The 20452-nt window shown below is 40.1% G+C and overlaps 1 protein-coding gene across 5 annotated transcripts in view; it reads left to right on the plus strand.

Annotated features, from left to right (window-relative positions):
- Window positions 1–20452, plus strand: part of LOC130920027 (alpha-1,6-mannosylglycoprotein 6-beta-N-acetylglucosaminyltransferase B-like) — a 252584-nt gene that overhangs the window by 82584 nt on the left and 149548 nt on the right. For all 5 annotated transcript variants that reach the window (XM_057842819.1, XM_057842820.1, XM_057842821.1 and 2 more), the window contains one exon: window positions 16848–16957. In XM_057842819.1, coding sequence (XP_057698802.1) covers window positions 16848–16957 — 110 coding nt within the window. The remainder of the gene's footprint in view (window positions 1–16847; window positions 16958–20452) is intronic.

Raw genomic sequence — 20452 nt, forward strand, 5'->3', positions numbered from 1 at the left:
GATGGCAGCAGAGGTTGACTATCTCTTTCAAGGGAGCAATGATGGCCAAATAAATCTTCTTGAAGCAATAAATGGTATTTCATTTGGTCTTTATGGTATTTCATTTGGACAGTCGTATGATGCTGCTGTCAAATAAAGTGTGACCCGTTAATATCTAGCATAATATATAGTTTGCTGTAAATATCCCATAATACAGTGAGGACAGTTGCGGCTTATAGTCCAGTGCAGCTTATCTATGAACAAATGCCGTTATCGTGCAAAATTTGGTGGAAGTTCTCCCACTTGAAAATATTAGAGAGGCCTGTAATTGTCAACATGGGTAAACCTCAACCATGAGAGACAGAATGTGTGTGTGTGTGTGTGTGTGTGTGTGGAGGGGGGGGGGGGGGACAGAAAATCACAATGTTTGATTTTCTAAAGAATTTATTTGCAAATAATGGTGAAAAATAAGTATTTGGTCAATACCAAAAGTTCATCTCAATACTTTGTTATGTACCCTTTGTTGGCAATAACAGAGGCTAAATGTTTTCTGTAACTCTTCACAAGCTTTTCACACGCTGTTGCTGGTATTTTGGCCCATTCCTCCATGCAGATCTCTTCTAGAGCAGTGATGTTTTGGGGCTGTCGTTGGGCAACACGGACCTTCAACTCCCTCCACAGATTTTCTATGGGGTTGAGATATGGAGACTGGCTAGGCCACTCCAGGACCTTAAAATGCTTCTTACGAAGCCACTCCTTTGATTGCCCTGGCTGTGTGTTTGGGATCATTGTCATGCTGAAAGACCCAGCCACGTCTCATCTTCAATGCCCTTGCTGATGGAAGGAGATTTTCACTCAAAATCTCTCGATACATGGCCCCATTCATTCTTTCCTTTACACAGATCAGTCGTCCTGGTCCCTTTGCAGAAAAACGGCCCCAAAGCATGATGTTTCCACCCCCATGCTTCACAGTGGGTATGGTGTTCTTCGGACGCAATTCAGTATTCTTTCTCCTCCAAACACGAGAACCTGTGTTTCTACCAAAAAGTTCTATTTTGGTTGCATCTGATCATAACGCATTCTCCCAGTCCTCTTCTGGATCATCCAAATGCTCTCTAGCGAACCGCAGATGGGCCTGTACGTGTACTGGCTTCAGGAGGGGGACACGTCTGGCAGTGCAGGATTTGAGTTCCTGGCGGCGCATTGTGTTACTAATAGCTCACTTTGTTACTGTGGTCCCAACTCTCTGTAGGTCATTCACTAGGTCCCCCCGTGTTGTTCTGGGAGTTTTGCTTACCGTTCTTGTTATCATGGGATGGGGTGAGATCTTGCATGGAGCCCCAGATTGAGGGAGATTATCAGTGGTCTTGTATGTCTTCCATTTTCTAATAACTGCTCCCACAGTTGATTTCTTTACACCAAGTGTTTTACCTATTGCAAATTCAGTCTTCCCAACCTGGTGCAGGTCTACAATTTCGTCTCTGGTGTCCTTCGACAACTCTTTGGTCTTGGCCATAGTGGAGTTAGGAGTGTGACTGACTGAGGTTGTGGACAGGTGTCTTTTATACCGATAATGAGTTAAAACAGGTGCCATTAATACAGGTAACGAGTTGAGCCTCGTTAGACCTCATTTGGAGAAGTTAGACCTCTTTGACAGCCAGACATCTTGCTTGTTTGTAGGTGACCAAATACTTATTTTCCACTCTAATTTTGAAATAAATTCTTTAAAAATCAAACAATGTGATTTTGTTTTCTTTTCCACATTCTGTCTCTCATGGTTGAGGTTTACCCATGTTGACAATTACAGGCCTCTCTAATCTTTTCAAGTAGGAGAACTTGCACAATTGGTGGTTGACTAAATACTTATTTGCCCCACAATCAGGTGCGCCTTATAGTGCGAAAATTACGGTACTTCCTAATAAATGAAATAGAATTTTACAAAAATGCAATTTTAAAAAAACGCAAATCCAGGCGCATATTCACGGAAAGATGTGCTCTCACTGGGCAGGTCTCCCATCTCCTGCACGAGCATCATGGGTGCTGACACACTGCCGTGTCGTGGCCAATTGGACTGGATGTCTGAGCCCTCCGCCTTCAATTCACCCACAGGGCAGCCACTCATTAGGGCCCAAAATAACAAGGAAAGGAAGGAGGAGAGATAACAATGACGAATAGAGGCACAATAATGTTGAGTGGAATTGCTGTATTTTGGTTATTGGTGCAGTATGCTTGCCTTTGGGCCTTTGCTCTCTCTAGCTAGAATTTGTTGTTGTTTTTTCCTCTTCTTCTTCACTTGTTAACATCATGAACAACCTTTTATATAGGCCTACCGCATGTAGTGTTGGAATTCGTGTTGTAATTTGTGCAGAAAGTTACTATTACCCTCTTGGCATCAACACAGTGCAAGACCGAAGGTTGTATGCTGTGTATTGCCAGAAAAACAAGAAATGGCTTATAGAGTGGAAATTCCAGCTATGGTCAAATGGTCTATTCATTATTCTAAAACTTTTGTAAAAAAAAAAAAAAAGACGCTAACATTTTAAAGACCCTGTTAGGGAGGAATGAATAACTCCAGTAAACTTGACAAATTGAACGTGCTGCTAATAACCCGAATTATGAATGATTGAGTGATTGTCTCCACTCACTGATTCAAAACTATGTCCAAAGATTCGGCTCACAGTGTGTGTCCGCTGAAAGTACTAAAACAATAAGCGTAGGCTGAAAAAATAATATCTCTTTCCCAGAGCAATTTTGTACAGTTTGCTACAAATTTGATGTTATAATATTTGTGTCTAATCTTGTATTTGCCAAAACGATCCACCTGGTTAACTTTCATGGACATCGGTATATTAAAAAAAAACAGATTTGAATTAATGAATGTGAATAAATTTCCTGACTGGGCTTCCTCGAAACTACCAGTTGCTTTTGAATGATTCAGCAGATCATTCATATTGTTATGTTTCACACTAACAAAAAAACACCCTGCATTAACAGGCGTAAACATGTCACTATAGTGTTGACCACAGCACAGTTCTCTACTTTGCCTCTCTACATTTTAAATGACACCCCCCCAAGCCAGCCGAGAGAAAACGGCTGTGCTTCTGGGTCCTGTTTAGAAATGTTTTTTTTTTTTTTGTCTCCAATGTAGAGTTTCTGGCAACGGTGAATTGTGTTCATCGACATGTTTCTGCTGAGCCCATTATGTAAATTCTTTCACAGTAGCATTCCTTGTTGTGGTGTAGTGCCATTTAAAGATACTGAAATCCCAGATATCCTGTATGGTTTTTTTGGCCTTTCTGCTTACATGCAGTGACCCCCCCCCCCCCCACACACACACACACACACACACACACACATTCATGAAAGTTTTTTAAGATGATATGGACGGTAGATAATGGGGCTGAATGATATTGGAAAAAACTTACATTGTCACTTTTTGGAGGTTTGCGATATATTTCGATATATATTGCAATATTAAAATTAGAAGAATTTTCACCAGATGTCTTGAATAGCTTTGTTTGGGAAGACTTTGGTTGACTCACCATGACCACATTGTATTTGTATAATACACTTTACTCCACGCAAAGTTTTCCAGCTTCATCTGTGAAATATGAAGATTGATGTATGTAAAAGGGATCCGTGAGGCCACGTCTCTGCACACTTGCTGCTTTTATGAAGCAAACAGAATGTTTACATGTTCCCAAAAAAAAAAACATACATGAATAACCCCATGAACAACAAAAAACAATTGCACGTCTTGCGATAGGACTACTGTGATCCCTCGCTACTTTGCGGTTCAAACATAGCAGATTTTTTTTCAATTAAAAAAAAAAAAATACAGATGAGCTGTCCTAAGCCGATCGCGCAGTCTCCCTCTCACTACCTCCCTCTCCCCGCTCTTTGTTCTTCAGGCAAGCAGTGCACGTGCACTGGACCTGTTTATTAAAGTTAACGATGATTGACAGACAAATGTGTTTGATTTTGCCAGAGCCACGGACTTCTCAAGCGCCGCATGCGTCAATCATTGTTTAACTTGTTAAACAGTTGCTGTGGCAACTCCCATGTGTGTAAGTGAGCAGCTCTGAGAAGATTTGAGTAGAGTCTCACAGTGAAGCACGCAATAAAGCCAAGCATTTTTCTCCTACTACTTTATTCTTGTTTAAAAATAATTTGGTGAGACAATAACATGTTTAAAACTTCATATTCAATCATAATTATTACATTTGAAGTGCTTAAAAAAAAAAAAAAAATATATATATATATATATATATATATATATATATATATATATATATATATATATATATATATATATATACAGTTGTGGTCAAAAGTTTACATACACTTGTGAAGAACATAATGTCATGCCTCTCTTGAGTTTCCAGTTATTTCTACAACTCTGATTTCTCTCTGATAGAGTGATTGGAACAGATACTTCTTTGTCACAAAAAAACATTCATGAAGTTTGGTTCTTTTATGACTTTATTATGGGTGAACAGAAAAAAGTGATCAAATCTGCTGGGTCAAAAATATACATACAGCAGCACTAATGTTTTAGGCGCTTTTGGTAGCCATCCACAAGCTTCTGGCAAGCTTCTGGTTCAATCTTTGACCACTCCTCTTGACAGAATTGGTGCAGTTCAGTTAAATTTGATGGCTTTCTGACATGGACTTGTTTCTTCAGCATTGTCCACAAGTTCTCAATGGGGTTTAAGTCAGGACTTTGGAAGGCCATTCAAGCCATTCCATTACCACTTTTGATGTGTGTTTGGGGTCATTGTCCTGTTGGAACACCCAACTGCGCCCAAGACCCAATCTTCAGGCTGATGACGTTATGTTATCTCGAAGAATTTGAAGGTAATCCTCCTTCTTCATTATCCCATTTACTCTCTGTAAAGCACCAGTTCCATTGGCAGCAAAACAGCCCCACAGCATAATACTACCACCAACGTGCTTGACGGTAGGCATGGTGTACTTGGGGTTAAAGGCCTCACCTTTTCTCCTCCAAACATATTGCTGGGTTTGTGGCCAAACAGCTCAATTTTTGTTTCGTCTGACCACAGAACTTTCCTCCAGAAGGTCTTATCTTTGTCCATGTGATCAGCAGCAAACTTCAGTCGAGCCTTTGGAGCAAGGGCTTCCTTCTTGCACGGCAGCCTCTCAGTCCATGGAGATGCAAAACATGCTTGACTGTGGACACTGACACCTGTGTTCCAGCAGCTTCTAATTCTTGGCAGATCTGTTTTTTGGTGATTCTCGGTTGAATCTTCACCCTCCTGACCAATTTTCTCTCAGCAGCAGGTGATAGCTTGCGTTTTCTTCCTGATCGTGGCAGTGACAAAACAGTGCCATGCACATTATACTTACAGACAATTGTTTGCACTGTTGCTCTTGGGACCTGCAGCTGCTTTGAAATGGCTCCAAGTGACTTTCCTGACTTGTTCAAGTCAATGATTGTTCAAGTCAATAATCATTCACAAGAAATTGCTAATTCGTGTTGCTGTATGTATATTTTTGACCCAGCAGATTTGATCACTTTTTCTGTTAACCCATAATAAAGTCATAAAAGAACCAAACTTCATGAATGTTTTTTGTGACAAAGAAGTATCTGTTCCAATCACTCTATCGGAGAAAAATCTGAGTTGTAGAAATAACTGGAAACTCAAGAGAGCCATGACATTATGTTCTTCACAAGTGTATGTAAACTTTTGACCACAACTGTACATATATATATATATATATATATATATATATATATATCAGTGGGGAGAACAAGTATTTGATACACTGACAATGGGAAAACCCATTGGCAGTGTATCAAATACTTGTTCTCCCCACTGTAGATACATTTTGTTTAATTTATACTTTGGAGAAAAAAAGTGAAGAAACATGTCTTATACTGGTGTCAACAATAATCGATGCGGCGATGCATCCCGATGCGGGCCATGGACGATGCGATTCGATGCGGGCAACAAGCCGAATCGATTCAGCACATATTAAAATATATAAGTCCGTTCAAAAATCTTCCAGTGATGCAATGGATTTGGTTTCCACATTTGTATTATTATTCTCATGTTTACCTGTAGAGGGAGCTATTGTACAAGCAATGCAGGGGGGACGAGGAACTCAAATCTGTTTCCTCACGGGAGTAACGTCACAGACATGCGCAATTGCGCAGTGGCACTCAAGAAAGCAGAGATAAGACATACTAACAATGGCTGAAGCGGTGAAAGAGGAAGCGCGAAAGATTACTGACGCACCAAAGACATTGAAAGCAGGCATATGGAGACATTTTGGCTTCTATGAGGTTGGTGGGAAACTTGACCAAACTTATGCGGTGTGTAAAAAATGAAAGACTGCTAGTGTGTGTAGAAAAAAAAAAAAGAAAGCCCTGGTCTCATTCAAAGCACTAATTAAATGCTGTGATGTTTTTTTTATTATTTTTATATATATTACTATTTTCATTTAACTACAACCAGGAATGACACAAGAGCCTATAAAAAGGTGTTTAATGTCTGACCGCTTGTGTTGCCTCATGATTCACGAAAAATATGCTTTGCTTTAGCATTTTAATGCATCCCAGGCTTTAATGCATCGTGATGCATTGCCGAATCGAACCGAATCGTGGCCCTCTTAATCGAATCGAATCGAATCGTGGCCCTCCGAATCGTAATCGAATCGAATCGTGAGGTCAGTGCCGATGCACACCTCTAATGTCTTATATGTATCTCTTTCCAATGCTAAATCTGAATAAATACACACACAAAAAAAACCACACACACAAAATAAAATAAAAATTAATTTTTGGGGGGGGCGGCACTATATCACGGTTTTTCACTTATCGTGGCGGCTTATGGTCCCCATTAACTGTGAAAAACAAGGGATCTTTGTATTTCGCATGCACATATCGCGATGGCGATGTTCAAACGATATTTTGTGCAGGCATAGTCCCTAAATCCCTAAATTTGTACGCTCAGGAATATTTTCCTAAAACTGTTCACTTGTTCACAAAATGGTAACCCTCGCCCAACCTTTGCTTGTGAATGATTGAGCAATTCAGGGAAGCACCAGTTCCCAGTTAGTCTTTGATGAGCATTCCTCAATTTACCTAGTAAAATACCACTCCTTTAGATCACAGTTCTTGCATATACCATGAAAATAAGTGTAGCTTTGTTTGCACCAGAAAAAAAAGCACATTCAGAATTTTTACTGTGTTAAGACAATTAAGACAAAAAGGACACATGATGACATATTGTGTAAAATGGTCATTGCTGATGTTGATGTTGTTGCAGATTTTTAGTTTTATATCATGTTAATGGCTGATGTTGTTGCTAAGGCTTTTCTTTCTTTTATCACAGGTCAAAGACCCTAAATACAACAAAATATACAGTCTTTTTTCGAGAGACAGCGAGAACCAAAAGTGGTTGCCACATGGCAAAAACATTTTTGCCACATGGCAAAAAAAAAATGCCACATGGCAAAATATTTTTGCTACATGGCAAAAAAAAAATGCCACATGGCAAACATGGCAAAAACCACTTTTGGTTTTCGTCCCTGCTGCTTTTTCCTCTGTTACTGGACAAATTCCCAAAAAGACCCTTTTCAATGCAACAAACAGCTACAGAAAAAGCCAAACAGACACGGTTAATATTTTGTCAAAAAGCCCCCCCCCCGCGCCCCCCCCCCCCCGCCAAAAAAAAACAAACAAAATTGCTTGTAAGGTGCACTGTAGTTGTTTGTGTTGGAACCATTTTAATATTTTAATTTAAAAATCCGTATGAAAAGCTACATTCATGAAATAAATTTCCTTGATAAGGTACACCACTGTTCAAAACATTGAATGAGACAAATCACAGATAACCTACAAGTTACTTACACAATGTAATACAAATGGTGAAATGAACATCTATTGAAAAATGAAAGATTGGTTGTGTTGTGAGCGATGCAAGTGGTAATACACGAACATGCTGACACCACATCACATACGTCTCTCATGCTGGATGATGTCCAGTGATGCAGTACTGTCCAACAGACCATCCGCTCGGCCTTAAGAGGATGAGCTCATTAAATGAGAGAGGGTAAGTGTGGATGGGGTGGGGGTTGCAGATCTCTTTTAAGTAGAATATGAGAAGGCGTTTTCATTTCCTTCCTCTATAGAGACTCCCTTTTGCTCATTGATTTCTTCTCCCTCTTGCTGCTTTTCCCTCATCTACTCCACCGCACGATCTCATTCCCGAGCCCTCTTGATTTGTTGTTGTTTTGCTCATTTGTCGAGGAGACGCTCGTTAAAATGTGCGAGGCTTCATTGGTGAGAGCTACGCAGCCTTTGGATGTCCACAGAAAAAAGGGCTTTGTATTGTTTGATGAGTATAAATTGTCTTTTCAGTCAAACCCTGTTTTTATGATCTAAATGAAAAGCTAGAGGGGCATTTTTTTCAAGTACCCTGTGGTGCTTTACTTTCTGATGCTTGATCTGCTTCCGTTTTTCATGACTGCTCATATGCGGTGTACGCTGTATCTATCTGTTTTATAACTTTTTTACTGCCCTCCGGGCCTCATTGTTCCTTTCGCTTTAATTGGTGTGTCTCACTTTTTTGCTTTTTACATGTGCTACGTATTCCATCCCCTTTGAATCGGTTACACCGGGGTGAGATAAGGTAAAATATTTTAGTGGACCCCTCAATTCGACAACACACGCATGCACACACACAGTTCCTTGTTGTAATATAATTTCATAGTGTTTCAGTCCGGTTCATTAACAAACCACACGAGGTCATAACTTCTGCTAACAATATAATATTGTCTCACTGAACCACTCACAGCAGCGGGGGCAATTCTTACCATTTATGTAATTTGGGGCAGCAGGGCTGGTAGAGAATGGAAGTAAATAAGAGAACATGATATAAAACTGTTTGGCCACAGTATGTACAACTGTATTACCTTTAACATTTATCATGTGGGGTTTTTTCTCTTTATTAACACATTCTCTGCTAGCTGTTTTTAGAGCAGATTTTCAAATACTGAAGGCTGTTTCTGTTTTACTTACTAGTATATTTCAAAACTCATAGATGTTTTCGAATATCAGCATACTCAGCAATAAACCTACTAAAATAATGAGGAGACTTGTTTCATTCACCAGAAAAAGTTTCCATTTTTTTCCAGTCTTCAGTAATCAGCAGGAGAATATTGGTTGGCTTCGTTCACACCCCTGCCAAACCCCCCAAAGGTTTTATGGAAGAGAAATCTGTCAAGAACAGTGACTTTGCGTAATTGTTTTCGTAATTCATTTAAATCTACAATAGTGCGAGTCCGTGCCAGGCGAACGTGTGTTTTAAACCAGGTTTTGATCATTTCATAGACCTGCCCAAGCCGACACTCTGGAAAGTGGGGGCTGTGCTGGATATAGGACTTAGCACCGGCAACTCATTCACACCCTATTAAAAGACATTATTCCATTACCTTTAACTGAGACAGTTGATTGACACAGCTCATCCTATACCTGACGCAAGAGGAAAACTGGTTTGCTCAGTCAATTGTTGACGCATTCTTGGTATGAGGAAGTTAATTAGATCTGCCCGGCAGATCACATGATTTTGGTGAGGGAGATCTGCGACTGCCTTTCACCTGATCATTCTCATCCGTTAGAGATGCTGGCTCATTGCATGTCAGTAGCGTTATACATGTCGTTGTCTATTCTAAAAATCGTGACATACACTTTGTCTTACCTAACCCCAGGGATGAAAGTGGCCGGAACGCCATTCTGCTATAAGGTTCAGGGCCAGAATGCCGTTCCGTTACACGGTGCTTTGATCCGGAAAATATAACGGCAACTGTGAAAACGCAATGTAAAAAAATAAAAATAGAAACTGCAAGGCTGCCACACACGCATCTGATTTCCTTCAAGAAAATAATCTAGCAACATCAGATTTACATACACAAATGTTAACAAGCATAATAAAGTGCATAATCCATTTCCACCGATATTTGTTTTTGTATTTAGTCTACGGACGGCACGGAGGTTTCCCCAGGAGCTGCAGTTATCCAAGTCTGTGGATGACTGGTCATGTCAATGTGTGCATGCACGCAGCCAAGCACCAAGACCTTATATCAGTATACTGTGACCAGACCATAAGTTTGTATAACGGTTTAAATCTGTAGATAGTTTGGTATTGCTTGTGTTGCATTCCAAAGTTTCACTCCACACACAGACACACAAAAACTTTTACGAATTGTTCGAAGTTTTGGTATTGTGAAGTCTCCATCTCCTCTTAAATTCTAAATTCTCTTTTTCACTGTAAAAAAGTTTTGCAATTTAATTGGTATTAATTAGTTGAATGCTTTATAGAGGATTATTGATGTATTATACTTTACAAAATCGTTAAATTTTAGCAGCTTTGAGTAAATAAAAAAATGATGTGTGTGCTCCAGAAACCCAAACATATGGATGATCCGCGCGGCCCTTTTCTGTAAGGTGACCAAAGGATTTATCGTGCTCTGATAGGTGTTTCAACACAATATGAGAAGTATGGGAGAACCAAAGAGCCTAAAACCTTGGCGTAATTATTGACTCAGACCTAAAATTTGATAGCCATTTAAAGTCCGTCACTAAATCCGCTTATTACCACCTAAAAAATATAACCAGAATTAAGGGGCTTCTGACTCAACAAGACATGGAAAAACTTATGCATGCATTCATTTTCAGCAGATTGGACTATTGCAACGGTATATTTACAGGTCTTGATAAAAAATCAGTCAGGAAGTTGCAGCTGGTACAGAATGCTGCAGCCAGAGTCCTCACAAATACAAGGAAGCTGGACCACATTACACCAGTTTTGAAATCGCTACACTGGCTTCCAGTAAGTCAAAGGATAGACTATAAAATACTACTGCTCGTCTACAAAACACTTAATGGCCTTGGACCAAAATACATGCTTGACTTGTTAGAGTCCTATGAGACATCTAGACCCCTAAGGTCGTCTGGAACCGGTCTTCTGCATGTTCCAAGAACAAGAACCAAGCAGGGTGAGGCAGCATTTAGTTATTATGCTCCTCACCTCTGGAACAAGTTACCCGAACGTCTGAAGTATGCTCAAACTGTTAGCTCTTTTAAATCAGGGCTAAAAACACTTTTGTTTAGCACTGCATATCCATAACTGTCTATATATTTCAATCTACCTGCTTTCTATTCCTCTTGTTTTTATCTCCATTGCTGATTTCAATTATTATTAGTAGTAGTAGTTTTTGTTTTATTTTTATTTTATTTATTTATTTTTATTCTGTGATTAAATGGGATCTTTTGTCTTCGTTTCTACGTTGTGTTGATTTAAATGTGATTTTTATGATCTTCATGTGATGTAAAGCACTTTGAATTGCCTTGTGTTGAATTGTGCTATATAAATAAATTTGCCTTGCCTTGCCTTGCCTAAAGTGTGGAGTGTGTTCTCGTCAAAAATTGTTTAGCTTTATTTCTAATTGAGAGATTCTCGGAATTTTTTGTTTATATATGTCTGATGTGGGGTCTCCTTGTCAGTTTACTGTCAATTGTGACACCCAAAAATGTATTCACATCTACGTTTTCAGTTTGGATACCATCAATAATTACATGCAAATCAAGATTAGTTTTAAAGCTACCGAACATCATAGCTTTGGTGTTACTTAAATTTAACAATACTTTATTTATATCCATATATTTTTAAATTAGCTCCTTCACGACCTTTACCAGCTCATTATAATTATTACAACTATAGATGTCATTGGTGTCATCTGCAAAAACAATAAGTTTTAGAGATTGAGATACATCAAAAATATCATTTATATATAGATTAAACAGTTTTGGCCCCAACACAGACCCCTGAGGAACACCACAAGCAATACCAAGTTGTTTTGTTGTATACTGTCCCATTTTGACATACTGCACCCTTTTGCTTAAATAACCTTTTAACCAATCCCCTGTAACCCCGCGAATTCCATATTTTTCCAGTTTATGAATTATAATTTGGTGATTGATTGTATCAAAGGCCCTTTTAAGATTGTTTAGATCTTTTTCTTAAGTAGTTAAAATTGAGATTTTGCATTTATATGAGGGAAAATAAAAATTACGAGATGGAGGTTGGGGTTACTGCTGTCAAGTTTTATTTTGCAAATCTTTGAATGAAAGTGTTTTTTTTTTTAATGTGTTATAGGAATAACTGTGCCAAAGCACTTTTCTTTACATTTCAGTGGTTTTAGGAGGTTTGAAAAAAAAATCAATACATTTTTTTTTTTTTAATCTGGCTCCGTGGCAACCTTCTTGTCAAGGAGTTCCGACAAGAAATTCTAGCCACTTTCACCCCTGCCTAACCCTACATTTCGTTACAGTACTCTGCTTATAATAAATGTACAATATGTACATTTGTAAATAAATGTGTTAGTGTTTGATGAGCCCAAAGGTATTAGCATTTTTCTCGTTCACTGAGGTGACAAACCAAGCCTTACCATCTTATTTTCTGTCGCCTACTCCAATACTGTGCTGATCTCTCAACTCCTAAGCAATTAAATGCCGCCTGTTTCAGGAATCTGCGAGTCATTACAGTGGTTAAGAAGTCTGAACTCCACCCACCTACCTGGCAAGGCTCTCACCGAAACATACTCATTGGAGAAGCTTACTTTACCATTTAAAATATAGGTTGACTGGCCTGTTGATCAACTGTGTTTGATAGCAACTGAGGAAAAATGGAGTATAAAACATACTGTAGCTGTGATTCTCATAGGCATTGTTGATTTTGTTCCAACTAGTTTGCTGTCTTAAGAAGTAAAACATGACGTCAGCTACGAGCAGACTACAAACTCCTTTAGGCGCGAGAGTTAGTCTGCTCAATAGGAACATGCCATTGGAGCTCAGAACAAAAGACATTCTCTTGTCTCATTAAAGAAAAAAAAGCCCATTAATTTCTGTCTGTTTGATCAAGGAAATGCAGTCAAACGCCCACCCCTAATGAATAGTGTACTAATAAGAATAAGAAGAGGTTGAGCCTCTGAATTCCTTCATTTTCTTTTCAGCCTCAAAGGTCGTCTCCTGGCAGGCATACCTCCACAACTTGGATTTATTTTGACTCTTTTCATACTGCTGGCATGTAGTCAAGCACCAATGCACATCATCCTGCCCACACATGCACTCTCAATCCATTGTATCATTGTGAGTGATTTGTGATCACACTGCATTTGGGAAGCATGAAATTAATGAGGATTAAAGCCATCTGCTGATTAGACAATGCATAGAAACACTACAGCGCCAAAGTGCCCGCTAAAATCAAGTCATTAAAAGGGGGCTAATGGGCACTGCAGCAGAAACAAGCATGAGCAATAATGAGCGCTTCACTTTTGCATGATGTTTAACCATGCACATGCTAAAACTACACAACTACAATCCACACACAGACAATTTATTTAAAATGTCTTGTCTGCTGAATGAGTAGTTCTGACATCCAAAAGAGGAAGTGGCAGCGCAGGTCCTTTCTATTTCACGCTCCAACCAAGTGTCTACCAATTTGCATCCCTCGCTAACACTTGTACATCTGTTTGAGATGTTAAAAATGAAGGGGGAGGGCAGGAGATATGGCAACACAGGAGGGGGATTGAGATAAAATGAGGGTGAAAGAAAGCAAGCGACGAGAGGTGAGCAAATGCATGCAAAGGTCCTACTGAAAATGGAATTGTTTTATTGCATTCAAATCCACTCTGAGTTGATGTCAAATCATTATTAGACCCCAAAGAGGGAAAATCCTCCACTCGCATGCACTTAATTGTGGAAAGTGTACCATTATTGCCGTACCGCAAACAAACTTTGTAATGAGCTTTTCAGCTACAGCACATTAAGCAGCATATAAATGTACCTGCAAATGTCAGTTCTTGTTCTACTTCTCTGCTTGAAGTTGTTTGTGAGTTTGTAGCATTTACATCATGTATTGGCGCCTGTTTCATAGACATTTTCCTTCCATTATTCAGCTGTCACTAATGCATGTTTGGGTTATCATTTTTTATGTGACAAGGGTTGATCAGTTGGAGACTTGTTTGTTTTTTGTTTTTATACTGACTTGGGATTCTAGTCAAGAAAATGATCTGCTGATCTGTGGTTTGCTGTGGTTTGGGGAAGAAACATTTTAAACAGGAGGGCATTAAAAAAAAAAAACAATAAAAACTCAACCCTTACTGTGCAACCCCGAGCATAATTAAAGACACCATGATTTTAACGAGATATTATCGCGTTCTTACCTTGTTTCGATTCAAAAACTGTACGTGTAACTGTAGTAGCATGTCATGTGTAGCATGTCTCACCGATACCCCTTTTCCACTGGCCAAAAAACCCGTGTCAACCCGCTAACAATCGGCTTTTGGTGGCGGTGGGAAAGGTGCAGCGACCCGCTTCGACCCGTGTCAATCGACCCGCCAGGCGACCCGCGTTAAAATCACCTCGGCTCTGATCGCCGTGCAGTGTGAAAGCAAAACCCCGGGTCAACAGTCAACACGCTAATCTACGTGGTGACGTAGGCTAGTACGTGATGCGTCATAAAAATTTTTTTTTTTTTTAAAAACATGTGTTCTAGCCCGGATCCACATACGGCGAACAGTCGGTGTAGCAGCGTTAGCAATAGCCATAACAGATGAAACAAAGGCTCTTCTCCTCCTTCTGTGACGTACACGACTCCTCTCAATTTCAAACCAAAATTCACGTCGCCGACGTTGCCTCAGCACAAGCAGAGTGTAGATCCTTTGCTGCATTTCGACCATTTTGCGGGCAGTAAAAAGCATGAAAACAGAGAACACAAACGGAAAGGAGGCTTCCATGTTGCTTTGCATTGTTAACTTCCTTGAACTGAATGAATTCGGTCGCACTTGTCGAAGCGCATCTTAGCGTGGTGACGTCACGAACCTTACGCACGGCTGAGGAGGGGTGGGGGGTTAGACGGGTGAAAAAGAAAAAAAAAAAAAAGACACGGCTTTTTTTGTCAGTGGGAAAGGTGCCAAATGCCATTTGCTAGTGGGTTGCATCGGCTTGGAAAAACGCGCGTTGACCCACTAGTTTCAGTGGGAAAGGGGTACGAGTGTCAAGACACAGCTGTGAGTGGCAACAGTTGGACTTTTGGGGATTTTATGGGTGAAACACAGTAATATAACAAGGGTCGCAAAGCAGAAATTGTAGACATCAAGGAGTGGTCGAGATTTTCTTTTTTTTTCAATTTTTCTTTGTTTGGATCGATTATTTATCATCTAAAATATCGGGAAAACGGTGATGATAACAGAAAAAATACAATTTAGTGATAGTTATGAGGTAGATATCCGTGACCTATTTACAGACACAATTTTTTTCATTGTGACGTAATTCGTTTAAAAGTTTAAAATATGCAAGTGAATAATTTTATAAAGTCATTTTTTCTGAAGCTTAATATTAGACATCAATTAATGATTAAAAGTTAAGGGGCAGTTTACATGGCGACTCTGCGACACAAAGACGCAATGACTGAGCAGCGGACTTGCCTCGGTGTCGGCGAAGACGAAAAATTCTGAATCCTGCCTCCAAAGTGGAAGAATCCGATTGCCGGGGATTTAGGGGGGCTTCCTCGGCATGCATACCAAAGGCTCCTGCGGCGCGAGACCACGACGTTAACGTCAGCACTCTTACACGTCACATTGGCCGTGCGCAGCGGTGCTAGTAAACATTAAAAACAGCAAATATGGCGAATTGTCGGCTTTAATTTACTGTTTTAAAAATATTTTTAAATTAAATATGTTGAATGTTTCAATTTTTGTGCCTTTTTGAACAAAAGAAAAATGCCATTGCTTCGAGTGGGCGGGCATATTTTTTTCCGGGCTGAGTGAGTTTGGTGGGGTCAAAGTGCATCATTCTCTGTCGCCCTGTAAATCTGCTCTGCCCCCTAGGGCCTGGCATGAATACTACATCGTTTTCATTCGGAATTGCGACATTGTTCAAATAGAGACGCAAATGCAAATGCAAATTTGAAATTTTTCGTATTCTCAGAGAGTCACCATGTAAACGGCCCCTAAAAATGGTAGACATTTCGGATAATAAATATAATTAATTACCTTCTTTTTATGGCTGGGTTGGAACAAAAGCAGTTGTGCGGTGTCTGTAAACGGGAGTCTCCACGGTAAAACGGACGAATTGAAAATATTTCGGGGGCGTAATGCGCCATGAAACTGCTATGGCAGCATATACACATATTTTCCTATTAAACATAGCAGTTCTTTTGGCTTAAAATACAACAGTTTATTTTAAAGAGAGGTGCAAGAGCAGAAACTGCTTATTTTGCCTTGTCTGTGTTTTCCGCCATATAGTCTATACTTTGTCAGTCTTGCCTATTGTGAAAGTGGTTTACTATGTCAAATCAGTAGTCACCTGAAAAAGTCACTTATTCACAGCATGCAATTTTGTACTCTTGGAATATTGCTTAAACACTGGGTCATGCAGCAGTAGTAATTGGTGTTGATGAAGCATGCTGAAGTGATGCATCTCGACTGTCTGATATCCTTGTGTGTCTAGGAGTAGGGAAGTTTACCATGCTATATTAGCAGAAGTTATAAAGTCTGCACTCTAAGTGTTTAAGTTTTTTTTCTCTACTATGTGGTTAATAAAACGCTCATGTCTCACTCAACTCAGCCTAACAAAGGCTGGAAGTCTTTGCATACTGTATTTCAGTTAATGTAAGAGCGTAATTTAGCATAGTGAAGCATACCCAATTCCTACAGGAGCGGCAAACAATCTGTGGGGTTTGGAAGTCAGGTTTATGGAGTTATTTTTTTCTTTCTGTTTGCCAATTTGGCTAATGAAAAGGCGAGCTGATGTTTTTGTTTGTGTTGCTGTGCATTTGCAGGTTTCAACCAGCCAGCCTGATGGATATGATCCAGACTATTGCCCAGAATGTCTCCAACATTGCAGTCAGAGTGGAGCAGATACTGCAAACCAGCATCATGCAAGGCAAAGGTACAGTCATCACGATGAATTTACAAGGGGCTGATAGATGATGAAATTGAAAGACAATTTATAAAAAGTATTCATCGCTTGCTGATCATATCCTCCTAAGCAATTAATTTAAGGTCTAAACAACAGTTCCAAGCGGAATTCTTTTTGTTTTTGGAATGCAAAGATCCCTTAACAATTAAATTAAAAAAAAATTTTTTTTTTTAAAAACGTCTCAATGTTTCGCAGTAAAACACTGTACATGACTCAGGGACTCTGTGCATACCCACGGGCATTCATCCGAGGCGCGTGATTGGTTCTTGTTGCAAGATTCACGCATGACAAAACCAATAACCACCATCAAAGCAGCTCCTACCATAACCGACACGACGAGACCGCCAACAATAGTGGCATTATTCCGGGAGCTGATTGGCTGCGCACCATGGGACCTCTACTATAGACAAGTTTCTGAGGTACTTCCGCTTCCTTATGTCTGCCTACCACTTCCGTTTCCAATTTTTTCACCATTGACTTCAATGGAGCTGGAGTGGCATCACTCTCTAAAAACCCTGAAAAAACCACGATTTGGAAATATCGCATCCTTCTGCCATCTCTACATGGGAAGACAACATAAAGAAATGGCCAAGGATGACCACAAGTAAAATATTATCATATTTTATTGACTCTACAATAGGGGATGGAAACACCATCAGGAAGCTCCGAGGCATTCCAGTACCTGCACAGCCACATACAGTACCTCATGTACGAACATGAGAATTTTGTCTTCATGAAGGCGGATGTATAACCAAGGCAGTGCCTCAATGCTACCTACCACAAACCATGGGTGCTGGTAATACCGGAGGGAGGGATACGTCCAAACTGCAGGCTGTCCCGCGGGTCCCGGCCATTCGTGTAGTCATGCTGCCACTGTCTTATGGAAGGAATGTGCTCCAATAATATGAAACCTAAAATCTGGCACATGAAACGACTTGTTGTTTTTGCTATTGATATTACGATGATGATTATAATGACTGTATTTTTGGGGGACAATAAGTCGCAGTTTTTTTCATAGTTTGGCTGTGGGTGCAACTTATACTCTGGAGTGACTTATGTAATAAATTATTAATACATTATTATATCATTTCACATGTTATTTTGGTGTTTTACAGCGACACTGATGGTTTGGTAAACTTGTTACCATGTTCTTTATGCTATAGTTATCTGAATAACTCTTAATAGCTATGTGACGTTAACATACAGTAGGGCAAATAAGTATTTAGTCAACCACTAATTGTGCAAGTTCTCCCACTTGAAAATATTAGGCCTGTAGTTGTCAACATGGGTAAACCTCAACCATGAGAGACAGAATGTGGAAAAAAAAAAAAAAACAACAGAAAATCACATTGTTTGATTTTTAAAGAATTTATTTGCAAATCATGGTGGAAAATAAGTATTTGGTCAATACCAAAAGTTCATCTCACTACTTTGTTATGTACCCTTTGTTGGCAATAACGGAGGCCAAACATTTTCTGTAACTCTTCACAAGCTTTTCACACACTGTTGCTGGTATTTTGGCCCATTCCTCCATACAGATCTCCTCTAGAGCAGTGATGTTTTGGGGCTGGTGTTGGGCAACACGGACTTTCAACTCCCTCCACAGATTTTCTATGGGGTTGAGATCTGGAGACTGGCTAGCCACTCCAGGACCTTGAAATGCTTCTTACGAAGTCACTCCTTTGTTGCCATGGCTGTGTGTTTGGAATCATTGTCATGCTGAAAGACCCAGCCACGTCTCATCTTCAATGCCCTTGCTGATGGAAGGAGATTTTCACTCAAAATCATCTCAATGCATGGCCCCATTCATTCCTTCCTTTACACAGAGCAGTCGTCCTGGTCCCTTTGCAGAAAAACAGCCCCAAAGCATGATGTTTCCACCCCCATGCTTCACAGTGGGTATGGTGTTCTTCGGATGTATTCTTTCTCTTCCAAACACAAGAACCTGTGTTTCGACCAAAACATTCTATTTCGGTTTCATCTGACCATAACACATTCTCTCAGTCCTCTTCTGGATCATCCAAATGCTCTCTAGCGAACCGCAGACGGGCCGGAACGTGTACTGACTTCAGCAGGGGTACATGTCTGGCAGTGCAGGATTTGAGTCCCTGGCGGCGTATTGTGTTACTGATAGTAGCCTTTGTTACTGTGGTCCCAGCTCTCTGTAGGTCATTCACTAGGTCCCCCCGCGTGGTTCTTGGATTTTTGCTCACCGTTCTTGTTATCATTTTGACGCCACAGGGTGAGATCTTGCATGGAGCCCCAGATTAACAGTGGTCTTGTATGTCTTCCATTTTCTAATAGTTGCTCCCACAGTTGATTTCTTTACACCAAGCATTTTACCTATTACAGATTCAGTGTTCCCATCCTGGTGCAGGTCTACAATTTGAGCTCTTTGGTCTTGGCCATAGTGGAGTTTGGCGTGTGACTGACTGAGGTTGTGGACAGGTGTCTTTTATACTGATAATGAGTTAAAAAAAGGTGCCATTATTACAGGTAACGAGTGGAGTGGAGCCTCATTAGACCTCGTTAGACCTCGTTAGAAGAAGTTAGACCTCTTTTACAGCCAGAAATCTTGCTTGTTTGTACGTGACCAAATACTTATTTTCCACTCTAATTTGGAAATAAATTCTTTAAAAATCAAACAATGTGATTTTCATTTTTTTTACACATTCTGTCTCTCATGGTTGAGGTTTACCCATGTTTACAATTACAGGCCTCTCTAATATTTTCAAGTGGGAGAACTTGCACAATTAGTGGTTGATTAAATACTTATTTAGTGTGCTCTCACGCTCAAGTGAGAAGTGAAGTTCGAGGCAGACTTTGTTCAAGATGGCGCTGCCCATATTTTGCTCAGGAAACTTGTCTATAGTGATTAAAAAACTCAACCGCCAATAATAGTGGTTTCATCCCATGAGTTGAGTGCACATCGTAGCCTCGCCGAGGCCTTTGCCTTGTTTTATCTAGTCTCACACGATGATTTCAACAAAAAGACAGAAGTGTTCATTTTTAGCGGGAGCGAAGCTTTGAGAGCATCCAAAGCCCACGACAAAATCTCCACAACATCAGAGGGAATTTTAACCTTTTTAAAATGTTCTATTACCCGAAAATGGGGCACTCTATCGAGCCAAACACCTCCAGGACCATCTTTAGTCACTTATAGAGCACCCAAAGCCTGCTACAAACCTCCAACACCTCCCGGGGAAATTTTTACCTGCAAATGGAGCACCGCCAAACACCTCCACGACCTCCAAGGGGATATTAAGCGGTACTTTTTTACATTTTTACCTGCTTTGACAGCGCTCAAAGCTAGCTACAAACCTCCAACATCTCTAGGGGAATTTCAACTTTTTTTTTTTTGTACCCACAAATGAAACATCAGATCCCCTCTTCATTCTCGTGAGTGGACCGCCACGACATCCAGGAGGTGTGCCAAGTTTCCCCCACGCATCACAGAATGACTGC

This window comes from Corythoichthys intestinalis, chromosome 8, assembly GCF_030265065.1.
Source record: "Corythoichthys intestinalis isolate RoL2023-P3 chromosome 8, ASM3026506v1, whole genome shotgun sequence".
In the NCBI taxonomy this organism is placed as follows: domain Eukaryota; kingdom Metazoa; phylum Chordata; class Actinopteri; order Syngnathiformes; family Syngnathidae; genus Corythoichthys; species Corythoichthys intestinalis.